The sequence below is a fragment of the Protobothrops mucrosquamatus genome, unplaced genomic scaffold, assembly GCF_001527695.2.
Source record: "Protobothrops mucrosquamatus isolate PMUCROS unplaced genomic scaffold, P.Mucros_1.0 scaffold1353, whole genome shotgun sequence".
NCBI classification, from domain to species: domain Eukaryota; kingdom Metazoa; phylum Chordata; class Lepidosauria; order Squamata; family Viperidae; genus Protobothrops; species Protobothrops mucrosquamatus.
The window spans coordinates 635,082-659,982 of NW_015387547.1; the positions used below are offsets into that span (position 1 = coordinate 635,082).

The 24,901-nt window shown below is 38.0% G+C and overlaps 1 protein-coding gene across 1 annotated transcript in view; it reads left to right on the forward strand.

Moving 5' to 3' along the window:
* The window catches only part of NT5DC1 (5'-nucleotidase domain containing 1), an 87,578-nt gene extending 67,089 nt beyond the window's left edge, over nt 1–20,489 (forward strand). Inside the window, exons 9-12 of the mRNA XM_015821572.2 lie at nt 5,721–5,839; nt 6,717–6,875; nt 12,103–12,271; nt 19,046–20,489. Coding sequence (XP_015677058.1) covers nt 5,721–5,839; nt 6,717–6,875; nt 12,103–12,271; nt 19,046–19,161 — 563 coding nt within the window. The 3' untranslated portion in view covers nt 19,162–20,489. The remainder of the gene's footprint in view (nt 1–5,720; nt 5,840–6,716; nt 6,876–12,102; nt 12,272–19,045) is intronic.
* The last annotated feature ends 4,412 nt before the right edge of the window (nt 20,490–24,901 follow it).

Consider the following 24,901-nt stretch of genomic DNA (forward strand, 5'->3'; position numbering starts at 1 on the left):
CAGCCCACTGCTTTTGCAAGTTGAACTGTGTGCGTGTGTGCCTGCCAGCCCACCACTCAGACAGCCTGGTTGCAAATAGGTCACAGCCCAGTAGTTTAAATATCAACATAGTAGGTTGAAAGCTCTTGTTTTAATTCTAAGCAATTGAAGGACAGGTTTTATATTGACCACAGAGAAAGGGAACCTGGGAAGTCCCAAATGTAATGCAGGAATAGAATGCCACATGTTGACTGAACAATATTGTACATTTTTAAGTCTGAGTAATGTATTTTAAGATCTTTACATTAAGGTAGTCAGGTGGAAAATGCTATTTGCTAGGACGTGCTTGATTACCACATTAGAACATTATCAAAAATAAATTACCTTTTTTTTCAAGTTTACTTGTTCATATTATAATATGATAATATATATATTATAATATATATAAACATATATATACTAGCTGTACCCAGCCATGCGTTGCTGTGGCTCAGTCTGGTTAAATGGAAAAAAAAGAAAAGAGAAACCGCACGTTTGTGTCACAGGTGTGACATCTATATAATAGTAGGTATATAAAAACACGTGCATATTCGAATGCAACGTTGTGTCAAAATTTCAAAGCAATCGGTGAAGAACTTTCGGAGATTTAAGATTTTGAACAAACGAACATTTATATTTTTATTTATATAGATGTACACACACACATACACACAGAAATATAGATATAGAAATGGATTAGAGAACAAAAGAAAATATATGTTATATCAAGAGAGTAAAAGATTTGAAATGGAAATGGGCTGGTCACATAGCAAGAAAAACATGGCAGGTAGACCAAGGCAGTCATAGAATGGATCCCAATTGATATTCCCTGAAAGAGACCTAAAACAAGATGGATCATTGACATCAGCAAGTATTGCGGGCCCAACTGGCAAAAGAAAGCTCAGGGCCATATTGTTTGGAAACATGTGGAAGAGGTCTTCATCCTGCAGTGGATAGACAATGGCTAAAATGATGATGATTACATTTATATTAGCAAATCTCCTTTATGCGCAGCATAAAGGAGAGTATTTCATATACATGCACTTACACTGGCAAGCTCAACAGGATAGAAGGAAGTAATTCTAGCTGCATCACTGATCTTTCTAGAACTGAAATTCAAGTAAACAAGGATTAATACATGGTTTTTCTTTTTATTCATAAAAAGCCAGTGTAATATAGTGGTTAAAGTGTTGGGCTAGAACCAGAGAGGTTCAGGTGCAAGTCCCACCCTCAACCATGGGAACTCACTGGATGACTTTGGCCTAGTCACTTTATCTCAACTTGGTATACCCAGTCAGTTGTTGTTAGAGAGAAAAAATTGAAGGAAGGAGTTGCTTTGGGGTCCTGGAAAAACAGCTCCATATAAATAACAAAAAAAAAAAAAAAAAAGAGCTTCCTCTTATTTGTAAGAAGGACTGAAATCCAACAGAGACTCCCACTGGAGAAAGGGTGAATAAGTAGAAGTTATTCTCTCTGCAGCTTTGCATGCAGTTTACACAGTTGTCAGATGACTTATTAAGTTTTGGAATAGTTTCTAAGATAGTGTAAGGGCAGGAATCAGTAAACACCTCCTCCCTCTCTTAACAGGCCCATCCAAGGACAGTATTCTATTAATTGAGCCATAGATTCCAACATACCATATTTAATACTGTACATTTTTCTATCATATTCTGCCAGTGATTCCTCCATTAAATCTAATTACCAACCCACCCACGCACGCACGCAAGTGCACACGCACACATACAATATAAACAGCTGTGTTTCATATTAAATCTTACATTTGGCATTAGAGCAATAAGAAAGTTATGCAAAATCCATTAAATTGTTACTTCTTCCAAATGTACTGAGTACATTTCTAGCTTATTCAACCAAGTGTTCATAAAATAAATGTTCCATTAAGGACACAAAGGACCTCACTTCAGAAAGTTACAGTATCAAAAATTCCTTATAATCAAGTTATAATCCACATTAGTGAAGTTCTTGGTGCTCTCTAAGTTTAGTTGTTTGCTTGTAGATGGTTCATCATCCAACTAGATAGTATCATCAATGCTAGTGAGTATAGGGTTTGTATCCTGTTATATACAGTAGCTTACCCTGCCAGGGACAGGACAGTAGCTCAAGAAGAAAAAGCAGGAGTCATGTACAATAGACAAGCAGAAGACTGACAGAGAGTATTGATGATCACCAATTAGCAGACAGTGAAAATTCCGTAATCTCATAACACAGAGACAGACTTGACCATAGTTTCTGCTCAGAAACTGTGAGCATTCTATACCAAATTAAATCCCAAAAAATCGCTAGAGAATCCTGGAAGCTTGGCAATCAAACAAATTAGCCCTCAATAGACACACAGACATAAACATACCATTCAAAAGAGACAATAAGAATACTAAGGGGGAAACAAAAAAAACACATCCTCTCTAGCACCCAGATACGTGGGGATTAACACCAGACAAACAAGCAGAAAACAATAACTAATCCAGAAATTACCAAAGACAAAATCACACAAACATCCCAACATTGACAGTTTGTATATAGCAAATCCTGACCCTCATCACTAACACAGATGATATTACCTAGTCAGACAATAAAACATCTGCAATAAAACATCTCAGAAAGCACCAAGAACTTAGTTTAACCCAAAGCCACATATATTGTCTTCTATTAGATTATAGCAGCAGTCCCCAACCTTTTCAGCTTGGCGGCCTGGTGGGGGGAGAGAAGGGAACCAGGCCATGCGAGTGGTGGGTCAGTGCACATATGCACACACGCGCAACTCAACTTGCACGAGCGGCGGGTTGACACATGCGCACGCAGCTCGACTTGCGCAAGTTGAGCTACTCACACCTGTGCACGTGTGCCGGCCCACGGCTCGTACAAGTTGAGCTGCGCACATGTGCACTGTCCTGCTGCTCACACAGACCGATTCCAAATAGGCCACGGCCCAGTAGTGGGCCGTGGTTCCAAGGTTGTGGACCCCTGGATTACAGGATCTTGATCACTAGTTTTGTGTCTTAGAAGAGAAACATGCATTATTTAAAAGCCAACTATTTATTTCCATTTTCTAGAGTAGCCACGTTTTTTTTCAACTATATATAAATATAGTTTTATAGTTTTGTATAATTTTAGAAAGCCAAGTTGACATTGTCCCCCACATTCAAACTTGTACATTACAAGATCATATTTAATTTATCTAGCGTACTTGATAAAATAACTGTGGGCAAGATGGGAACGCGGATCATAATGGTATTGTGAGTAGAATATCTGATGTTTTGGTTCACAACCTGAGAAAATTAGATTGCCCCACCACCTCTGAAAATTATTTGTCCTGAGAATAAAGTTGCAGTTTGTTCTAACATAATAAATGGTATTGCATTAACAGAAGCAATGCATTCGGATGAGGTGAAGTAACAGTTCCATGGAACTCTGCACTGACTAAACCACATGTGGAGTCTGGGCATCAGTTCTAGATCCTACACTTTAAAAAGGATGTGAAGAGCAAAAGTGGGTTCAGAAGACAGATACAAGGAAGATAAGGATGTCTGTCCAAGCTCTGTGAGTCACAGTTAAAGAAGCAAGGAGAGAACCAACCTAGAACTAAGGAGAAATTTCCTGACAATTAGAACAATTAATCAGTGGAACAACCTGCCTCCAGAAGCTGTGAATGCTCCAACACTGGAAGTTTTAAAGAAGAGATTGGACAGCCATTTGTCTGAAATGGTATAGGGTTTCCTCCTTGAGGAGGGGGTTGGACTAGATGACCTCCAAGGTCCCTTTTAACTCTGTTATTCTGCAGAAGAGAAGGCTAGGGGGAAATGCATGTAATAGTCTTAAAACATTTAAAGTTCTATCATGCACTAATGAGGGCTGAAACTGATCAGTGGTTGATATTAAAGGTTGAAGCAGAATATTAGGAGGCATATTCTAGTGGTAGGAGCTGTGAAGCAGTGGAAGAATGCCCACTTGAGTGGTTGATTTCCCTTCAGTAGTGGTTATTAAAGGGGACCTAGGCAGCCTATAATTGGAGATGATTTAGTGAATGCCACTGAACTCAGTGGGGTATGCTTTTGAGGATTGACTCCCTAATGTTCCAGTTTTCTTTTAACTTCTTCTTAACAACAATTGTGCATCAGTTTTCATTAAAGAAAAGGCTGCACAAGATCTCATATGCTTTTTCATGCAGATTTCTCTGCCCTTGCATATTAATACCTACACATAAATGCATTCGTACTCCAAGGTCATAATTATGTCTTGCTGCAGTTCAGAAAATATAAACAAGTTATATCTTCCTGTCATTTTTAAACAACAGTTTTCTTCAGCAATAACCAGGATCATGAGACTCAGCGCAGGACTCTTAAATTTTCTTTATACTGAGGTACTGCAAGAACTTTGGTTCACACAGATTCAAATCCTTCCGTGATATACTGATATTGTCTTCCCAAATCTTCTCAACTCTCACAACCTCAGAGCAACAACCACAGAGTAATTGCTGGGAAACTTTCAATAGTTGTTCCTTTCTGAAAGTGAATACTCTCTCTTGAACCTTGGAGTGCCATGTAGCTGTGTTCTGTCCCTTGGAGTACTTGTGATTTCCCATTGGACTACAAGTTATTTTTTTTCTCTTTAAATATTTCCAATGTTTCCATAACAGTAGCTCTGTTTGCAAAACAATGATATTAACTATACTAATAGAAAAAAGATCTGATTGATGTTCCTGAATCAAGCAGAGAAATAAATCAGGAAATAATAAGAATAACACATCTTTGTCTATATCACCAATAGCTGTTTATGAAAAAAAAAGAAAAAAATGAAAGCAGTTTTCTGCTTAAATTAAGAACTTGAGATTTGTTATTGTTAGGGCTTTCCCTTCCTTTGAACCATTTTACTGAAAACCCCTAAAAAACAGCTGTTTTATGTGGAAGCACTTTTTCATGTTATAAAAATTTAAAAGTTTTGCTTGATTTGAGATCAGTTTTATTCCAGTAAAACCAACCAACGTACTCTGCATATTAGCAGACTGCATGTCCATTTCATGCCTGTAAGATGCATGCAGGCTATGTGAGATTCATATAATTAATGTAAGGGTGCAGCATTTGTATCAAAAGAATCGTGCATTTCAAACTATTTTTGGACAAGACCTGCAAGAACTGTTTTAAAATTGCAGTGATAAATAAGTGCTTTATTCTGATAGAAAGTCAAACATTTAGTTCCTCTAGATCTGTTTACAAATCCATATCTTTCTCTTTAACTAGATATCTGTCTTCTTATACTTCTTAGTTGCCTGCACCTTTCCCGTATCTGCCCCATATCTAATTTATTTCTCTACATAATGGGTCCGTAACATTAATTTCTAAGTTTGCTTTAATTTACACTGATACAGATGTAAATCCCCATTTTATCCTTTTACTAAACTATCCCAGCCCAAGTTCTTTATATACTCAATTTCCAGGACCCCAGAATTAACTTCTTGCATAGTTTTAAAGCCTCTTCCTTTAAAGCTTTCTCAAGGCAGTTGTAAATGTTATTAGTGACTCCACCAGAAGAATGAGAAACAGTGAAGCGAACTATAATTTGTGGGAAATGTTGTAGGTATCATTTGGTATATTCTTAAGAATGACATTTGTTTAATGGGTCTTTCAGAGGAATGCTTTTTTATTTCTTGCATTTTCACTAAAATAGATAAATTTCCTTTATTACTTCAGAGAATGACGAGGAACAAGAAGCTCTCCCAGTCCTGGACAAACCTGGCTGGTACTCTCAAGGTAACTCGACCCATTTGTATGAGTTGCTGAAGAAGATGACTGGCAAAGTAGAACCAAAGGTATTTTAAAAAGCAGAAGCAAAGACATCATAGCAGAGCCTCCTTGTAAGAAGGCTTTCTCCACATCAACACAAATTCATCTTATTAAGGACCAGTTTTTAGAGATCCAGTAGTAAGCCACAGTAATGACAATTACATTAAATATCATCAGCTAACAGGAAATACAAGCAAGCATCATATTCATTTTTAATATTTAATATAAGATGTGTGTAGCCTAATTTAATGCATGATTACCTTTCCAAGAAATACCAATTGTGTTAAAGTACTTTATTCTCAAGTCGGTGTCCATTACATTGCAAGCTTAATTAGTAATTATTAACATATTTTAAGTCAGAGATAACAGAAATTAGTTTGGGATTCACGGGTAGCTCCTAAGTCAGTGGTTCTCAACCTGTGGGTCGGGACCCCATTTGGGGTCGATCGACCATTTCACGGGGGTCGCCAAGCAAGGCTGTCCGCCATTTTTTTTGTCCGCCATTTTTCCCCCTTTTCCGGCGGGTGCCTTACCTCCCTTGGGCTGGGCCAGCTGGTGGTCGGCCTGCTCCGTCTCTGCCGCTTGCCAGCTTTGCCTCGGCTGGCGCAGGGGGCGGAACCACGCATGCGCGGCGCTCCCGGGCAGGGAAAGTCCTCGACTTACGACTGGTTGGGTAGTCCTTGACTTATGACCGGTTTAGTCCTCGACTTACGACTGGTTTAGTCCTTGACTTACGACCGGTTTAGTCCTCGACTTACGACCGGTTGGGGTCGCAGCTTTAAAAAGGTTGAGAACCACTGTCCTAAGTGATTTGCAGATGATCGGCAAAGACTCGTATGCACTGAATGTTCAAATACAGCTATTTATTTATTAGGTGCAATTGTTGCATTTCCTTATTTCCAGGTCGTTTACTTTGGTGATAGCATGCACTCAGATATTTTCTCAGCTCATCACTATTGTAACTGGGAGACTGTCCTTATTTTGGAAGAGCTTGGAGGGGATGATGCGGTGGTACATACAGAGTCACGGTCTGAACCCTTAGAGAAGAAAGGAAAGTATGAGGTAAGGATAATCTGGTACAACCCAGTTCCTCCTCCATTATGAGATGTGTTGACATAGCATTTTGAAAACCACTACAGTTAGTCGTCAACGTACAACCAATCCTTTTTCAAAGTTACAGTGTCGCTGAAAAAAGTGACTTATGACTGTTTTTCACACTTATGACTGGTGCAGCATCCCCCCATGGTCCCGTGATCAAAATTCAGACTCTTGACAACTGACTCATATTTATGATGGTTACGGTGCCTAACATTTTTATTGTAGTAAAGGTAGTGCTTATCAGTTATCAGAAGGCTGGGAAACTTCTTGTCTTAGTTCTCGGCAGCTTTCAACAGTATCAGGATGCTGGCAGTTTTAGTTCAGCAAACATTTAAAAGGCCACAGATATATGGTATCCTTCCCTGAATGGTTTCCTACACAGATCTAACTATTATTTTTGTGCATTAAAAACACAGTTTCAGTGATTAAAATGTTTCCATCGGGTTATGTTTCAGAGATATTTCCTTACCTAAAAAGAGAAACAAAATGATTGTGGGTGGGCAAAAAAACAGTGAGAGCAGGAGTGACTTCTGACTTCCTGCCAGTTTCCCCATTGAGTTTCCTTGTGGGACACTGTCAGGGAGGATTTAGAAACCTTCCTTCCTTCCTTCCTTCCTTCCTTCCTTCCTTCCTTCCTTCCTTCCTTCCTTCCTTCCTTCCTTCCTGTAACCGGTTACAGGTCATGTGATCACCTTTTATGACCTAACAAGCAAAGGCAATGGAGAAGCCAGATTCACTTAACAACCATGTTACTAACAACCATGTTACAGTTAGTTAATCACTAACTGATGGGATTCATTTAACAACTGTGGCAAGGAAAGATGTAAAATGGGCAAAACTCATTGAACTGCCTTGCTTAACAACAGAAATTTTAGGCTCGATTGTGGTCGTAAGTCGAGGGCTACCTATACACCAAATGAGTTCTCATAAAACATATATACCAAAATATTTTTTATGAACCCTCTCTCAAATCTTAATCTTGTTTTCTTGACAACAATATAGAGGTGATTTGCCATTGCTGCCAAAACCTAAATGAAGCCATCTGCTATGATACATACTTATAGAAAGAGAGGCATACGGGTGTATCCAGTACATAAACGTCTCCAAAATACTAAAATTGGAAGGAAATGCTGGCATGGTACAAGATTTCAGATGTGGGTAGTCTCACTTAACAATTGCAGTTGGGGTCTGTAACTTTGTTGCTAAATGATATAGAAACATCACGTGTCCATGCCTGACTTACAATGTTAGTTCTGCTGTGGTTGTTAAATGAATCACCCAGGATCATTAAGTGTGATGTCATGTGACTGCAGCTTCCCACTTACAATTTACTGCCGGCTTTCCCATTGACTTTGCTTATTGGAAGTCAGCTGTGAAGGTCCCAAATGGCAATCAAGGGTCTGTGGGACTCTGTGACCATCATAACCACATGCCAGTTATGATGGCAGCAGAATTCTGATCACCTAACTGCAAGGAGGCTGTAAGATTGAGAACCGGTCATAAAATCTTCTTTTTCAGGGCTATTGTAAGTTCGAATGGTCACTGGATCTTGGTGGCAAAGGCAGTCGGTTAAGCGAGTCATGCCTGATTTTATTGTCTTTTTTTGGCCACTGTTGTTAAGCAAATCGTTGCAATTGTTAAGTGAAACATGTGGTCATTAAATGAATCCAGCTTCCTCTATTGACTTGTTTGTTAGAAGCCAGCTGGGAAGGTTTACATGACTCCAGGATGCTGCAGTGATTGTAAATGCATGCCAGTTGCCAAGCACCCGAATTTTGTTGACGTGACTGTGGGGATACAGCGAATTTCATTAAGTGTGAAACTTTTTTTCAGTGCCATTGTAACCTTGGACGGTCACTAAAGAAATGTTTGTAAATCAAAGACTAGCTGTATCAACGCTACACATCAATTAATTTACTGAATGGCTGAGAATGAATGCCGAAACCTTGCTGTCTCCTCAGCAAATAAAGGGCTAATTGTCTACTTCACAAAGTCATAGAATAAACAAAAATCAAAAAGCTGGTCTACATTATATGCCCTAAAAATAATTAGAATTTTGCTTAACAATTCTGTTGTATTATTTGTATTTCATGTCATTATCAATGTATTTTTTTTCCTTTTGTTTTATTTCCGAAGAAGTACATCAAAGTAGGAAGATGAATTAATTGTGTTCAGCTACGTCTTCCTTCCTGTGTTTTGCAAAACTAGGAAAGGAAAGAAACATACTCTTATTCTTATTCAAAATAAACACTTGAAGCACAGGATAATAAGTCTGCTTTATGCCTTTCATGAAGAATGCCTTGGATAGTTCAAAGGCATTTTCTATTGACTTCTATACAAAGTTTACTTTAAGATTATCTCAATCTCAATCTCCCCTGGTTTAACTGTACAGGAACAAGAGAAGGACACGTTTCTATTCTTACTACAAAAAGCAATTTGTTCCACAGAACCAGTTCTTGTCACATTATTTACATTTCACTCTGTAATACTGGTAGTAGTACATGATGCAGATTAATTGTAGGTCTCCCCTCAGTAAAAGATAGATGGTTTTCACCCAGTCGCTCTCTGACCCCAATTTATCCTACATAAGTGTTGTTGCGGGGATAAAATGAAGGATGACTCTGAAACTATGATCACCAATAAGCTAAATCACCTTGAGTTATGGACCTTAATCTGTTGTGTGTGGTTCTATAGTTTATAACTGCATCATTAAATTCATTTTAACATCTACTTAAAATAGATTCTGTTCCAGTGTTTTGGTTCTGAGCTAGCTAAATTGAAAAATAATGTGCAATAAATCATTATGTTAACTATTATATGGAAGCTCCAGTGCACACAAGTGGAGAGCTCTCATCATTCTGTTGAGTGTCCTCATGTCCAAAAATGTTTCATTTCTCTTCGGTGAATAAGCTCAGAGGGCAGGCGCTGTAACAGAAAAGACAGGTTAAAGAGAAGAAGCAAGAGTACCAGCCCTTTGGCAGGTCAAGAGGTTTGGGCTCCATTTCTCTCCTCTTATTAACATTGACGCTCTACGCACGGTCACTCAAGCCCTCGTTGTTTCCCGCCTGGACTATTGCAACGCTCTCTACATGGGGCTGCCCTTGAGGTGCACCTGGAGGCTCCAACTAGTTCACAATGCGGCCGCGCGGGGGATTTTGGGGGCCTCTAGATGCTCCCATCATTGTGGAGAGGACGCACTCGAGGTGACCGACGGACACCGGAAGGCCCACGCGAAGTTCCACAATCATTGTTGGAAATTTCGCGAGGTACCGTTACCTGGATCCATAAACGTTCTGGCGGAGGATGGTGTATGGAGGGAAGCTGGTCAGGCGAGGGTGTCTCTCCCGGAGGAATCCCACGGCAGCCGGTCAGTTACGGAGCTGGCGACCCCCAGGGGGAGAGCCTTCTCTGTGGCAGCTCCTGCCCTCTGGAATGACCTACCCCCCCAACCTACATACAACTGCGGACCTGCACCTCTTTCACCGAGCCCTGAAGGCCCATTCTATTTCGTGTGGCTGGCCTGGCGTAGTCTTAATTAGGTTTTAGTATAGGTTTTTATAGGGGGTATTTTAGAGCAGGCCTTTATTTATTTAATTTGATTTTAGAATAGATATTTATTGTGATTTTTATTATCGCCTGTTCACCGCCCTGAGTCCCGTAAGGGAGATAGGGCGGTATACAAATCTAAATAAACATAAACACAGTCTTGTCATCTGGAACTGGAGAAAAGAGAAGAACCACCAGAACACCATCCCCATGTTGTAATCCAGGGGTCCCCAACTCCCGGTCCGTGGACCAGTACCGGGCTGCGGCATGCCAGCAACCGGTCCGCATACATAAGCAAAGCCCCATCCGTGCGATGCAGGCAGCACACAAAACCACGCACCCTCCGGTCCACGGAAAAACCTCTCACCACAGAACCAGTCCCCAACCTTTTGGGCACCTCTGTTGTAATCAGTCCAAAAGGATAGCCTGATTGATGGTATCAAAAACCACTGAGAGATCAAGGAGATTTGTCTGCTTGTTTGTTTATTAAATTTAGACAGAAGGACTCTAGGTAGTGTACAAATAAAATATTAAAAACATTAAAACTCAATATAAAAATTTAAAATAGAGGCAAGATTCAGAATGATTTGCACGATCCTCATCCTAGCTCTACTAGAGGTCTTGAACAAGTACAGTCAGTGCTGTCTGAAATCTAGCTGAAAAGGATTCAGATAACTTATTTTCTACAAATCCCTCTGAATTTGCAACTCAGACACCTTCTCAACAGCTTTCCCCAGAAAATGGGAAAGATAGACTAAAGGAAAGTGGCAAAAATGGTTGGGTCCAACAATGGTGTTTTAGGGAGGGGGGTATACCACACCTGCTTCCAGATAGGTAGAACCATTCCATCTCTCAGAGAAGTAACCACTGTGTGGATCCAGCCATGTAACTTTCCAGGAGCCCTTGCCACCGGTCTAATTGTTCCTAGAACAGGTTATGAAATCCTCAATGGTCTAGTCTAAGAAGGGTCCGTTGATTTGTTCTGATACGGAGTCAAAATGTTGGGTCTAGACGCAGCTTAGGTTGAGACTTGTCTAGACTAAACTAAACTGTCTACGGATCTTATAAAAAAACGTTGTCGGGAGATCTAATCCCCAGGAGTTAGTTGGCAACTTTAAGATTTGTGGAATTCAACTCCCAGAATTCCTCAGCCAGGGACGCTGGCTAAGGAATTCTGGGAGTTGAAGTCCACAAGTCTTAAAGTTGCTAAGGTTGAGGACCCCTGCTCTAGATGTTTTTATGGTCCCTTCCTCCCTCTCCAGCAGGGAACAGTTTGCCTTAAAAAAAAGCTGCTGGCTCTACAGACAAAATAACAGTAGACAAATTAATACATTTTGCACTTCTATTGTCACAGTGAAATCCCTAATATATACAGGTCATATAAGAAAAAATCATCACCAGCAGAATTTCTTTAATGCACGGGAAGTGATTGGATTTGGAAATGTGATATTTTCTTGTGCCTGGGAGTGGCTCCAGAGTTTCTTGACTGACTCTGTTATTGGGACTTTCCTGAGCATTCACCAAGTTTCTTTTTGTGTGCCTAGTGCCTTGAATATTAGAGAGATCCCATTTACAAAGAGGCCATATGAAACTATAAGAGCACATATGGATTTTATGTTTATCTTAGTGTTTGTTTATATTCCAGGGACGTCAACCCAAAGCTCTCCGTTCTGTTTCTAAACAGTGGGGTTCTTTCTTTGCGGATACTATTTCAGGAAAAGGAAAAGAAGAGGAAATCTTAGTAAATACATGGTCTTGCAAATCTGTTCATGCTTATAGCACAATTACAATCCCAAGCATTGAAGCCATAGCAGGTAAGAATAATGATCCTAAGCCAATCCCTGAAACTTTCAAACCATTAATTTTAAAGTCAAATTCATATTAGCGTCAGATTAATATTGATGATCGGAATTCTAACGCTCTCCCCAAAATAAATATTTCATTGATTGGCCGCTCCGAGCTTACATTTGAGTAAATATTCATACGTTTTCATTGTAAATCCCAGAGTAAATTCTACTAACGCATGGTTTGAGCTTGAGAAAGGGAAAAGAAAACAGTGAAGAGTAATCATTTGTATCTTCATTAAAGCATATTGATTTGTTCTCCACAAAAATGATTCCAACAGCAGACCCATAAGCAAAATAATTTTTTTTTCAGCAGTAATGCTTTGTTATGTAAAACATCAGGAGATCTAGCATTGACAATCTCCATCTCCAATAATTAAGTTTTATTCTATAATCATAAATCATGCATTGACAAGAAGAAGGAATGGATATGGGCTAAAATCCTTTGCACATATTTTCTCTACATGCATTGTTCCTTTTCATTTTAGCAGATTATTATTATTATTATTTTATTATTATTTTATTATTTTATTATTAAATGTTAGAATAACAAGAGCGCACAAAAAAAGAGGGCCAACCCATCCCCAGTACTGAATGAGAATAATAACAGTAGCCACCATTGTAACTCCAATGGCTGTAAAAATTCTGAAAATACCGGTATTGCTGGTGCACAGCTAATCCTTGTCTTATAACATGACTTATAACCTTCCAACAGTCACTTGAGGTCTGTTGGAAGTTAAGACAGATTTCAAAAAAGCTACTTATATTCCATTCTCAAAGTTATGACTGCTGCATACATGTGATCACATTTTGAGTTTTGGCAACACGCTCATATTTTAAGACTGGTTGTAGCAGCCTGCAGTCATGTGACTGCAATTTGCAATGGTTTTTGCCCTTTTCCAGCAGAAAAACAGCAAAAAAAAAATCCATTGGATATGCTGGATTCATTTAACAGCCTCATGGTCCACTTAACAACCATGTGATTTGCTTAACAAATCACGGTGAGTCGCTTTACAACATTATAAAAGCGGTTGCAACATTGAATCCGGTTACATAGTTCCTCATAGACTTAGGAGTTCCACTGGGGTCATAAAACAAGGACTACCTGGTAAAATTCTGGCAGTGGCCATGCTGAATTAATCCTAGCAGGGGGCAGGGAGGAATGGAGGCCCTGTCTAATAAGATCAGGTAGACTTTCTAAGTCCTCCTCTCATAGAATGTCATCTGCACAAATCTTAAAGGCAGAGTTTTTTTTCACTCACTGTTTCCTTTTCCCCTGAACCGGTAAGTACGATTAGTATAATCCCAAAGTTGCTGGGTTTTTAGAAAGCTATTAAAACCTGGTTTTTCCAACAGGCCTTTGGACAGAGTGATATGTTTTGGAGCTAATATGTTATGAATGTTGTTTTCTCTTGCAGTCTTAAGATTTTGCTTTAGTGTTCTTGTATGGTTCTCTTTGTGTGTATGTTTATGTATAGTACTATACAGGGCTTTTTTTGTCATATAACACCCAGAACGGAGTTCCGGCACCTTTTTTGGATGGAACCTTGTAGGGTAGGCAAGGCGGGTTGTATAACGTGTGTGAGTTCCGGCACCTTTTCTTTTTTTTTTTACAAAAAAAGCACTGGTACTATATATAAAACCTTATTTATGGAATAGGTTGTACAAGCTGTTCAGTGTATCAAATTCTCAGGTTTTTCCTGATGATCTAGTAGGCAGTTTGGCCAAGATTTTAGTCCCCACCTAGGATGGGAGCTCACACTAGGGATTACATCATGGCAATAAGAGTAAGCAAAATATAACTATTTCTTTTGGTTTTTCGCGACTGCTATCTTAAGACCCCTCTTTAAGGTGACTTGCCCCTTCTGGGAAGGATTTGATACAAACCATCTGCAGGGCCATTGTCGAGAATATTTTAGATAACTGACAGATGTTAGAAGTCATTCAGATTCTCTTGGAGTTGCATTCAAGTTGACGGAAGCATGGTCTGGCATAGCAAACTGGGAAGGAAGGAGGGAAGGAAAGAAAAGGGAAGGAAGGAAGGAAGGAAGGAAGGAAGGAAGGAAGGAAGGAAGGAAGGAAGGAAGGAAAAAGTATGCTGCCCTCTTCAAGAAGTTAATAGACCCTCATTTGGCATATTTATCCAATATTCAATCTTCTGTTTAGGGGAAATTGTTGAAGAAAAGTAGTCAATATGCAGCTTCAAAGAGTCTTGGGTATTGCCTTACCTAGCATCCTTCCATAAAACTCTCTGTGTGTATGTTGTGTATGTGTGTGAATGGGTGTATGGGTATATGTGTATGAGAGAGGCTCCCAATATGTTATATGCTTAGCAGCAAATAGAAGGAAAAATGACCAAAGAAGTGAAATAATTTATATTAGTCCATTTTCTGTGTCTTGTATCATTGAGGTGAATGATTAGAGAAATCACCTAACTTCCTTGGAAATGAGATCTATCTTGCAAAATATAAATGTTATTTCTTGTTAAAAAGATAAAGTGCAAATATTCCTTTTCATTTGTGTCACATGTAAAACAGTATCAAAGACATAAGAGTTATTCCAATTACATGTCCAGACTTAGAAGGATCTTCCATACAAAACATAAAAGATAGTATAAATTTCTGGTCAGAGACAAGTTAATGCTTGCCCCTAAATTATGAGAACTCTCCTGTAAAGAGGTTCCAAGTAGCATATTATTTACTGCACAAAAGAAATTAAAAGTAATGTTGCACAGTATTTCTAGCCACACTTTTTGGCCTATCCTTTCAAAATAGTTGTTTTTAATCAAAATAGACTTCCCTCTATCTCAGTTCTTCCAGTAGTCCTTTCTAGATTTCTAAGATTTATCATTCATTTAATAGTGAGGTTTCTGGGTTGACAAACGGTGTCCCATTTTCTCTTCTCAGCCTCAGTTCTCAACTTGTCCCTTTATTTTAAAAAGACAAACCATTTTTCCTTCTAGCAGAAAAGGAACATATTTGAGTAATCTCACTTTGTACGTGACCCAAGGCAAATAATTTTTCCTTCTGCAGATGGATGTAGGTTGGAGAAATCTGCCTGCAAGAATGTATACTAGAAATGTCTGTGCTTGTCTCAAAAGAAAGGCTGGCAAAACAATCTTGTAAAAACAGGTTCACAATACGTATGTTGTACTTAATATTTAATTCATAAACTGCTCTGAGAACATGACTCACAAAGGTTTTCAATAAAATAAGTTTAGCAAATACAGGAAGGCACAATCTGAAAACAATGGGAAATGCCCTCAATGCACTACAATTCTCATAATCCCCAAAATTAGCTTTTTTGATAGCCATGGCTTTCTGCGGAGGTATGTAATCTAGAACATCTGTTGTATACCAGCTGCACAATACAAAAGTATACATGCAATATTATCAATTAAGCTTTATTGATAAGAAATTAGACTGATAAGGACAGGAACTAGCAGTTCCCACATAGCGAAGCATTATGTCAGGTGATCCCCAAGGCCATCTAAAGTAGCAATCTCCATCCTTTCTGGCTCGGCGGACCAGTGGCGGGGGGGGAAGAGGGGATAGTTTTGTGTACACGTGCATGTGCCATTTTCAGAAATACAGCTTCGTGCATGCATGCATGCTCACTCACCCACTGCTTCCACGGCCCAGGTCTGAACAGGCTGCAGCTCGACAGTAGGCCGCAGACAGGGGGTTGGGATCCCTGATCTAAAGAATGGCCAGTTATCCATCGATTTGGCAGAGCAAGAAGAAAAAGCCTTACATTTAAGCCCAGAAGCACAGGACTATCTGAGATATTTTCTTTCTGTCTAGTGCTATGGACAAGTTCTCTGCAATAAAAATGCTAAACTTGCTGAGTAGTACTGGTGAGCCTTCCATAGCATAAGCCAGTTCTTAAAGTGGTTAAATCTCTAAAAAAAAACCTCAGTTAACAGCCGAAGCCTGCCTATATTTCAGTATTCTGCATGATCTTGAATGGTGGTATTCAAATTGTTAAATCACCCGGTAAGTTCAGGCATGCATTATGATTAAGGGGGGGGAAAAGATCAAAAAGGATTTGGAATTGGAAAACAGTGGGGAGCCTCCAGTTTGGGTCTTCTGAATGTAGGATCAGATGTCTTTCACATCATAACAAAATTCTGAAAGTAAAGAAGTACTTAAAAATAGAGCATTCCTTGTTCAATCTTGTGAGAAAGTGATGAAGTTGGGCAGAATTTCCTTATCATGAAAAAGGGGGGATAAAACAAGCTGCAAGAAAGAAAAAGCTTCAAAAAGAATTGCATGTGGCGTATGAAGACACATTAATATTTAGTGAGCAAAAAAAATAGCCAGGCAAAAATAGATTTCAGCATCATTTTGTAACAAGTTGATATACAGAAGGAGACAATCCTCAGCTGTCAATTCCCCATTAACCCGTTTCCATGCAGTTTTCTGAAATTCTTGGTACAATTGACCTGTAATTCTTATTTTGTTTATTGTCATGAGGGGTCATATCAGAGCAATGATGATGTTACCTAGTTTGGGTAATGAAATGTCCAAGCTCAGAGATCACTAAGAACTCCTCCTCATTTCAACCCTGATCTACAGATATTGTCCTTTATTGTTTATTGTCACTTGGCAACCTAACCCTTGTTTGAATTTTGTATGTTTTTAAAGAGGAACCAAAGCACACCTTTAACATTCTGCATTATAAGTCTGTTGGATGCCTAAATATTATTTTTTGTGGACTAACTCAAATTACTCCTGCGGTTGTTTCATCTTCATCTGCCGGACAGTGAATGCTTTTGTAAAAAGTCAGAATATATACTTGTAGGGAAGAAAAAACAAAACACCATTTTTTTAAGCTCTCAAAAAGCAGATCATATAGCTTTACCCTAATTTTATATTTATTGATTTGATCCCACCTTTATTATTTTTACAAATAACTCAAAGCAGAAAACATATCCAACACCTTCTTCCTCCTATTTTCCCCACAATAGCAATCATGTGAGGTGGACTGAGAGAGAGTGACTGACCTAACATCACCCAGCTAGCTTTCATGGCTAAGGTGGGACTTGAACTCACAGTTTCTGGTTTCTAGCCACTAGACTAGACCAAACTTAGATATTTTATTTTATTTTTCAGTTGAATTGGAAATATTAAGGACAGGATTAAAATTGGCCAGACATTCCCATTAACATGCTACTCAGTAACTACCAGCCAGCATCAAGTCCTTGAGCAATATGATTTCAATACCAAGTCAGTGACAAAGAATATAAGAGCATTTTTAAAGAATGCTTAAACTATCAAATAGTCATATTGGTCTTTCACATCTCTTGGCATTTCCATTTTAATCAGTCCAGATCTAAGAAAGAATAGAGTATTATTGGTTCTTGAAACAATATCATTTGTTCTTTTTCTGTTTTCTTTTAAGAACAAAATGTTTGTGCTTGTATTACTGAAATGGATCAAAAAATTCCCAGTTAGGCTAGTCTCCCCAATCTTCTTACCCTGACTGCAGTGTATAGTTGTAGGACTAGCATAAGCAGAAAGCCATGCCAGTGAAGGTCACAATTTATATATTCCACAAAATATTTCCTTCTTCCAATTTCCCCCAGAAACCTATGCAGGAGAATTACCAGTTTCACAGGTTTATCTTCCCACTCAAAACCAGGCACTTTTAGAAGATGCAGACTAACCCTAGAGAAAATAAAAAGTCACATTTAAATCAGAATTATTACATATAATTTCAGGGAAGCTGTGTGAATATACATCCTACCAATGTAAACATCAAGGAAGGTGCTTACCGAAGATCTGTAGAGATAATGCTTACTAATAAACAAGGGACCAAAAATAATGGTTGATTATTTGAACCAAAATATTCCATTTTATGGATAAAATGTAACCAAATGATCTGTTTCTAGATTTACATTACTGTGAAATTGGTAATTTGGGCTTGGAATCAGAAAAGGGAATAATATACAATATTCTTTTAACCAATAACAATATATAATTTGTTATTTCAAGAAAATATTTGAGTTTATCTTTAATAGTTCCATTAGTTACCCAAACAAATTATTCTGAATTTTAAAAGATCTGGATGCAACTGGTGTTCAGTTGCAGACTAATTTGTTCTAAATAATATATCAATTTTTAATCATCCAAATAATTTAGAAAGTTTCCTGATGATATTAGAAGAAATATTTATTTGCCCATATTATTCTTTTTCCAGATAGCAGCTATGTAGCTATTACAATAACAACAATAACCATGGAGATCTCAGATTAATGTTGTACTTTTTTTATTGTGAGAAAAGAATGCCCAAGGTTGTAGCTATAATATGATTATGGGAAACATAATATTGCTCTTTTAAAATTAGGATTAAATAATTAATGCAAAGTAGTATCTATAATTCAAAATTAGTGTTCTTGGATATGCTAGCAAGTATATTATTGTCATGGTTCATCCTATGCCTACATAAGTGATACAATATATTTGTCACTAAAAGATACATATTTCAAATTATCTAGAATTACTTTTGCTTTATTTTAAACAATAATATTCACAGAAGAAAAACCAAAACATTCCTTTTATATGCTCAGGCATATAAACTCTAGACACAAAACATGTAAGCTTGTGGTGTGCTTAAATTGATGCAATATTAAACAAACAGATTAAAAAGCTTAAGAAACAAATGTATTTTTTTTGGAGTTTCTGGGTTTATTTAGATGTGATACAGGTATAATTCCTAATCATATGTGTTTCTTTCTTTCAGATTTACCTCTGGATTATCAATTTGGTAGATTTTCTTCAAATAACTCAATAACTACTGGTTACTACCCCAAACCTCCAAAGTCGTTGTCATGTGGGGAGCGAATGGCAACCAAATAAAGCATCTTTAAAGAAAAGTAAATCTGAATCTTCATCATGCTTAAGCAAAAATGTTGGAAGCTATCAAGAATCATGCAAATCAAATACTATATAAATTCAAAAGACATTTTGGAAGGGACCTAACCAGACTGAAGAAAAAAAAACTTTCTATTTTCCTATTGATTGTGATACATCCATCTACTGTCTAAATAACATTTTCTGTTTTCTGAAGATTTGCTGCAGACTTATAATCATATCCTGTTACCTATGTCAGTCAGTTCATGCATTACATGGACACTTTATATCCATAATAACACAAGGGGAGCATGTACTGTTAACTGTGAGCAATATTCTATGATAAGAGAGCTTTGTACATACTTAATCCTGGTGTGAGGTCCAATTCCATCATTCTTCATACTGAAAAAAGTGGTAAATATGTGTGAATAAGTTTGATAGATTTAGGATTATGAGGATTATGCAGGAAGGGCTGATTGTAGCAATTCCTCCACAATGAGGAAGGATAACAATTAGCCTTTCATTTCAAAGTCTGATTAAATTTGGTAGTGTGAAATACTAGCATTCAAACCTGTCAAATTAAGTGAATCGACCTTTAGAAAATCTGTTCTGAGAAATATATTATTAGCCTGATTAAGATGCTGAACATTGTTTTGCTGCTAGACATTTTCCTGTTCGGTAAAGTGCCCTTGCCACTGGCATTTTAAAAAAAAGCACCTAGTTTACCTCACCTTTTGTGAGCTTTCTTCCAGGATGGTATCTCCCTTTCTTACATCGTCTTTCTTTTTTGTAAAAGGAAATCTGTAATTGTTTTAGAAAAATAGCCTGGAATTCAAATTTGTAAAAAAGAAATAGTATATTGGGATTATGAAATTACAGTATTCTGAATCTTCTAAGATTCAAAAATTAGTTTTTACATTATTCTGATACTAGAATGTGCTTGTCTATTCAGAAGAGAACGCTATTCAAATTAGTTGAGTTTACTCTCTCCTAAGTAGCCATAGGATTGCAATTAAGTCTGCAGTCTTATGAGCATATAGAAATAAATGTTACAGTTCAAGTCTAATTAAATAAGTCTAGGACTATACCATAAGCAAGCCAATGTTTATGTCCATTAGTGTTTTCTCAGCAAGATAAACCTTGGTATGTTGGATTACATTCAACTTTTCTTGCATGTGGACTACTCCCTCAGAAAGGGTGATCTGTTAGTATAAATCACAGTTCAAGGATCTGGTAGTATAAACTTGAAATGTCATGATTTCTGAAGCCTTCCATCTGCTTTGGCAGTTCTCATTTGTATGAAGTTGAAAATAAAGGTTATTTATTCTTCAGCAGCTCTGGATTTTGTTACTTGAAGCCCTAGAAGAAAAAGAAGATTATGCTATGTGGAATGCAATAAATATTATAATTAATGACAATGATGCATTGTTAAGCATTGACGGGTACTTAGGAGGTAATTACAAATTGAAGATCATGACTCATTTTCTTACACTTTAAATACCTGTTATGATCAGAAAGGGAGGGAACAGCTGAAAGGTTAAGACTGCCCTCACACAATGGAACCAATCCATATCTCCCTCTTCTTCATTCATTTGGGGAAAAGACCAAAAAAAGGAAACTGAAAAATAAGGTCACTTATCTGTGGAATCTGTGTCATTTTATCCTCCACTCAAATGTCTATGGAGATTCTCAGTCATCCAGGTATGGTTGTCCCAAAGATGCTTGCCTCCTGAAAAAAATACCTTTGGGGTCTCCACTCAAATCGTCTCACATTTAAGCATTCTGGCAAGCTATATAATTTACTGAAGACTGCCAAATTAAATAACAATTTAGGATGATGTAGTCAAATTAGGTTCCCCTTAATACATATATTTTCCTCCAAGACAGTAAACACAATTAAAGGATACAAACATTCATGGTATATTTTCCTGGAACAATGAAACATTAGGCCCAAATAAAACTGGAACTTGTAAGGGAAAATGAACAGGCAGTTCCTAGAATATTTTTCTGGTAAGGAAGCAGCGCCTTAATACATATCCAAATACAAGGCAGGTTGAAACCTCATGGGAAGTAGGCAAGATGGCACATATACAGTATCTATTCTGTTCTCTTTCAAAGTAACGTTATGAAAAGGAGAGAAAAGTGAATTGAGCAAAAGAAAGAGATTAAATAAAAGGATATCAAACTTTGCCTTGCTTTTACCTTAACTTTATTCATTACAATATCTCTCTCCATACCTTTCTATCCTTGCAAACCATCCTTCATTCTACCACATGTATACACTGAATTGTGTATTGCCTTTTCTTTTTTGTAGGCTGTCCTGGGAATTAAAAAAAACCCTGGAAGAAGGCAAAGGCAAATCACTACCATAATGCTGCCAAATAAATTTCATGGATGTGTTGAGCATCACTTGAAAAAGAAGAGGTTGATGATTAAAAGTATTCCCTTATTTGAAACTAGGCTACACCGAAAATTCTTTTCTCTGGCAGAACTTGATATTGCCAAGGGAGGGGGGGCGGTTGGGGGTGTCCTGCATCAAACAACACTTTTTTTTCCAGGACAGAAAATCAGAACTATCAAATCATTTACACAGTGCACTTCTCTATTGTAAAATTATTCTCATTTTCTAGTTTAGCTGGTACAAAAATAGTGTTTCTTGGGGGTGGTTTCTTCTATCACAACTATTGAACTATCACTACTATTGATCTGGCATGTTGTGCCTTATGTGTATTCTTCAAGCCAGAGTGAAAAACTAAAATTAAACTAGCTTTCAACATGGTTTGCACAGAAAAAGAAACCATTCTGCAATGGAAAATTATTTTATCAGAAGCCAGAAAACCATGTATTAAGTGAAATAGAAGTGAGAGAGATAGTAGACAAATCCACATTGAAGTTATGCAATGGCAAATCAGGTAAACTGAGTTTGCTGAGATCAGGAACTGGATATAGTAAGATCAAACCTGCCCACAACAGTCGTAAACCTGGGCAGAGTATAATTTGTGAAGACCTGTAAAGTTGGTCATTATGGAATTCAAATTTAATAGCAACACTTTACAATCCATTAATGCTTTTGACTGACAAAGTACTTGTATAGATTGTACATCTAAATCTATACAGTACTTCTGATCTATACTGAACTGGAACAAAATTAGGAGTGCTTTAAAGCAGAGGTCCCCAACCTTTTGGGCACCAGGGACTGGTTCCGTGGAGAGAGGTTTTTCCACGGACTGGAGGGTGTGTGGTTTTGTGTGCTGCCTACATCCCACAAATGGGGCTGTGCTTGTTTGTGCGGACCGGTTGCCACAGCCCAGTACTGGTCCATGGACTGGGGGTTGGGGACCCCTGGTTTAAAGTGTCCTATTGTATTTTTCAGCCTTTATTCTTATCCTTTGAGACTGCCAGTTGATGTCTCATTGAATCATTTTTTACATTAAAAATTAAGCTAAGACCCCCCTCGGAGTGAGGAACAGGGGAGTGAAGGGTTCTTTATAAAGCATCCAGTTTTTGAGGCTTATTTGCCAATGGAACACAAATGTTAGATTTAGCAATGGAAAGTAAAAACCATGTGAAATTCTAAATGTTTTGTATGCTTATACACGACATTAAAAGGTGTTTTGCAAATAACATACTTTGAGGGTTTATTATTAATATTTACCAGCTTTTTTAAAAAAGCAATCCAAACGATTCTGGTTCCAGCATGCCTAGAATACATGGTGAAGCTATGTGAACGTCTACTTAGAATGATACGGATATTTCATAGGGTTGGTTTGGTTTTTGACATGTACTTTAGTACAAAACCACAGAGAGAATTTTTTGAAAAACTGGTCAACAGATGTTATTCATAGAGACAAACTTCTAAAGTTTTTCCAGTGCTGTAACAAAAGCATTTTCAATGGAATCAGGATAAATCCCTTCCTTTCCCTAGTCTGAGTTCAAACGTGGGTCTCCCAACCCAACAAGTGAATTTCACATATTTGTCACTGAAAAGATGAAAACCAGACTAACCACTTCTAAACATTTTCATGTTTAAGTTGCTTGGCCAAATTAAAGGCTAGAACACCCAAAATGACCATTACGGAAAGGGGATATAAAAACTAGTGCCATTCATGATTCCAATCTGTGTTAAACCAGACAGCCCTTGAGTTTGGATAGTCAATCCAAAGCACTTCATTCATTCAAACATTATGATTTGGGGAAAATAAGTCAAGATTGAATTCATCTATTTAAACAGGGAAGTCATCTGTTTCAAAGTCTTGCATTTGTATGCCTATGTGTTTAATTAATCCAGCTGTGCAAAGATAGACAAATAGGGGAACTTTATTTATAAAACAGATTTTAAAACTAATTTTAAGCAGGAAATTAAGTGATGTTACACTTGGGTTGAAACAGAATAATTTGATAGTTTTGTTCCCTCGCTTAATGTGAATGAATGTACACTAGGACATCTCTATTAGAATGAAAACCAGAGTTTGACATGACTAAAAAAAATTGTGAAGCCAAAATTGATTTGGAGAATTATTTTACAAAGTTCAGTGTAATGACAGAGTAACAGTTAACCTTGAGTGACAAGCATATTAGAACCATGCTATTATGATTAGTAATGCATAGTTTGAATGCCATTGATGTGCATAAATTCTGGTATATAAACATGGTGACAATGTAAGGGTAGTATAATGGTTAAGATGCTGAACCAGGTTTATTTATTTATTTATTATTTAAATTTATATACCGCCCTATCTCCCTTACAGGACTCAGGGCGGTGAACAGGCAATAATAAAAATCACAATAAATATTGAATAAAAAGCCTGCTCTAAAATACCCCATATAAAACCCCTAGCAAAGCCCAATCAAAACTACGCCAGGCTGGCCGCATGAAATAGATGGGTTTTAAAGGCTCGGCGGAAGAGGCGTAGGTCCGTAGTTGTACGTAGGTTGGGGGGTAGGTCATTCTAGAGGGCAGGAGCTGCCACAGAGAAGGCTCTCCCCCTGGGGGTCGCCAGCCGGCATTGACTGGCCGACGGCACCCTAAGGAGGCCCTCTCTGTGGGAGCAGACTGGTTGAAGGGAGATATTTGGTAGGAGGCGGTCTTGCAAATACCTAGGTCCATTGCCATGGAGCGCTTTAAAAGTTGTTACTAACACCTTGAAGCGCACCCGGAAGGCCACCGGCAGCCAGTGCAGCTCGCGTAGGAGAGGTGTTACATGGGAGTATCTAAAGCCCACTCTTAGATATGGAAACTCCTTGAGTGACTATTGGCCAAACACTCTCTCTGCCCTACCTAACTCACCAGGTTACAGTTTTGGAGATAAAATAAAAGGCAGTCCCCATGCCTTGAGTTCTTGGAGAGAGACAGGATAGAAGTCAAATAAATACATGGCATATAAGTGAATTATATTTGTCAAAAATTTACAAAGCCAAGAAGCATCTTTGCATGGTGGAGGTAGGTGTGTTCACTTTCTCCCATTATATATCTAAGATGGTATGAGAGATGTAGGTCTAATGTATTATTTCCCCTTCACAAAAGACAAAAAAAAAGTTACACAAATGCAGCAATGTATGCAGCAAGGAATGTTGCAGGTCCCGTCCCCTAAGAAGATACATCTGGCGGGACCCAGAGATTAGACTGGCTCCTACTTTAATAACTCTTTCGGAAGGCACCAAAGACCTGGTTGTGCCAGTGGGATGGAGCCCATTAAATGGCTAGTTTGAATGTGTGTGTTTGAAGGGGGTGGGGGTGGGTTATTAT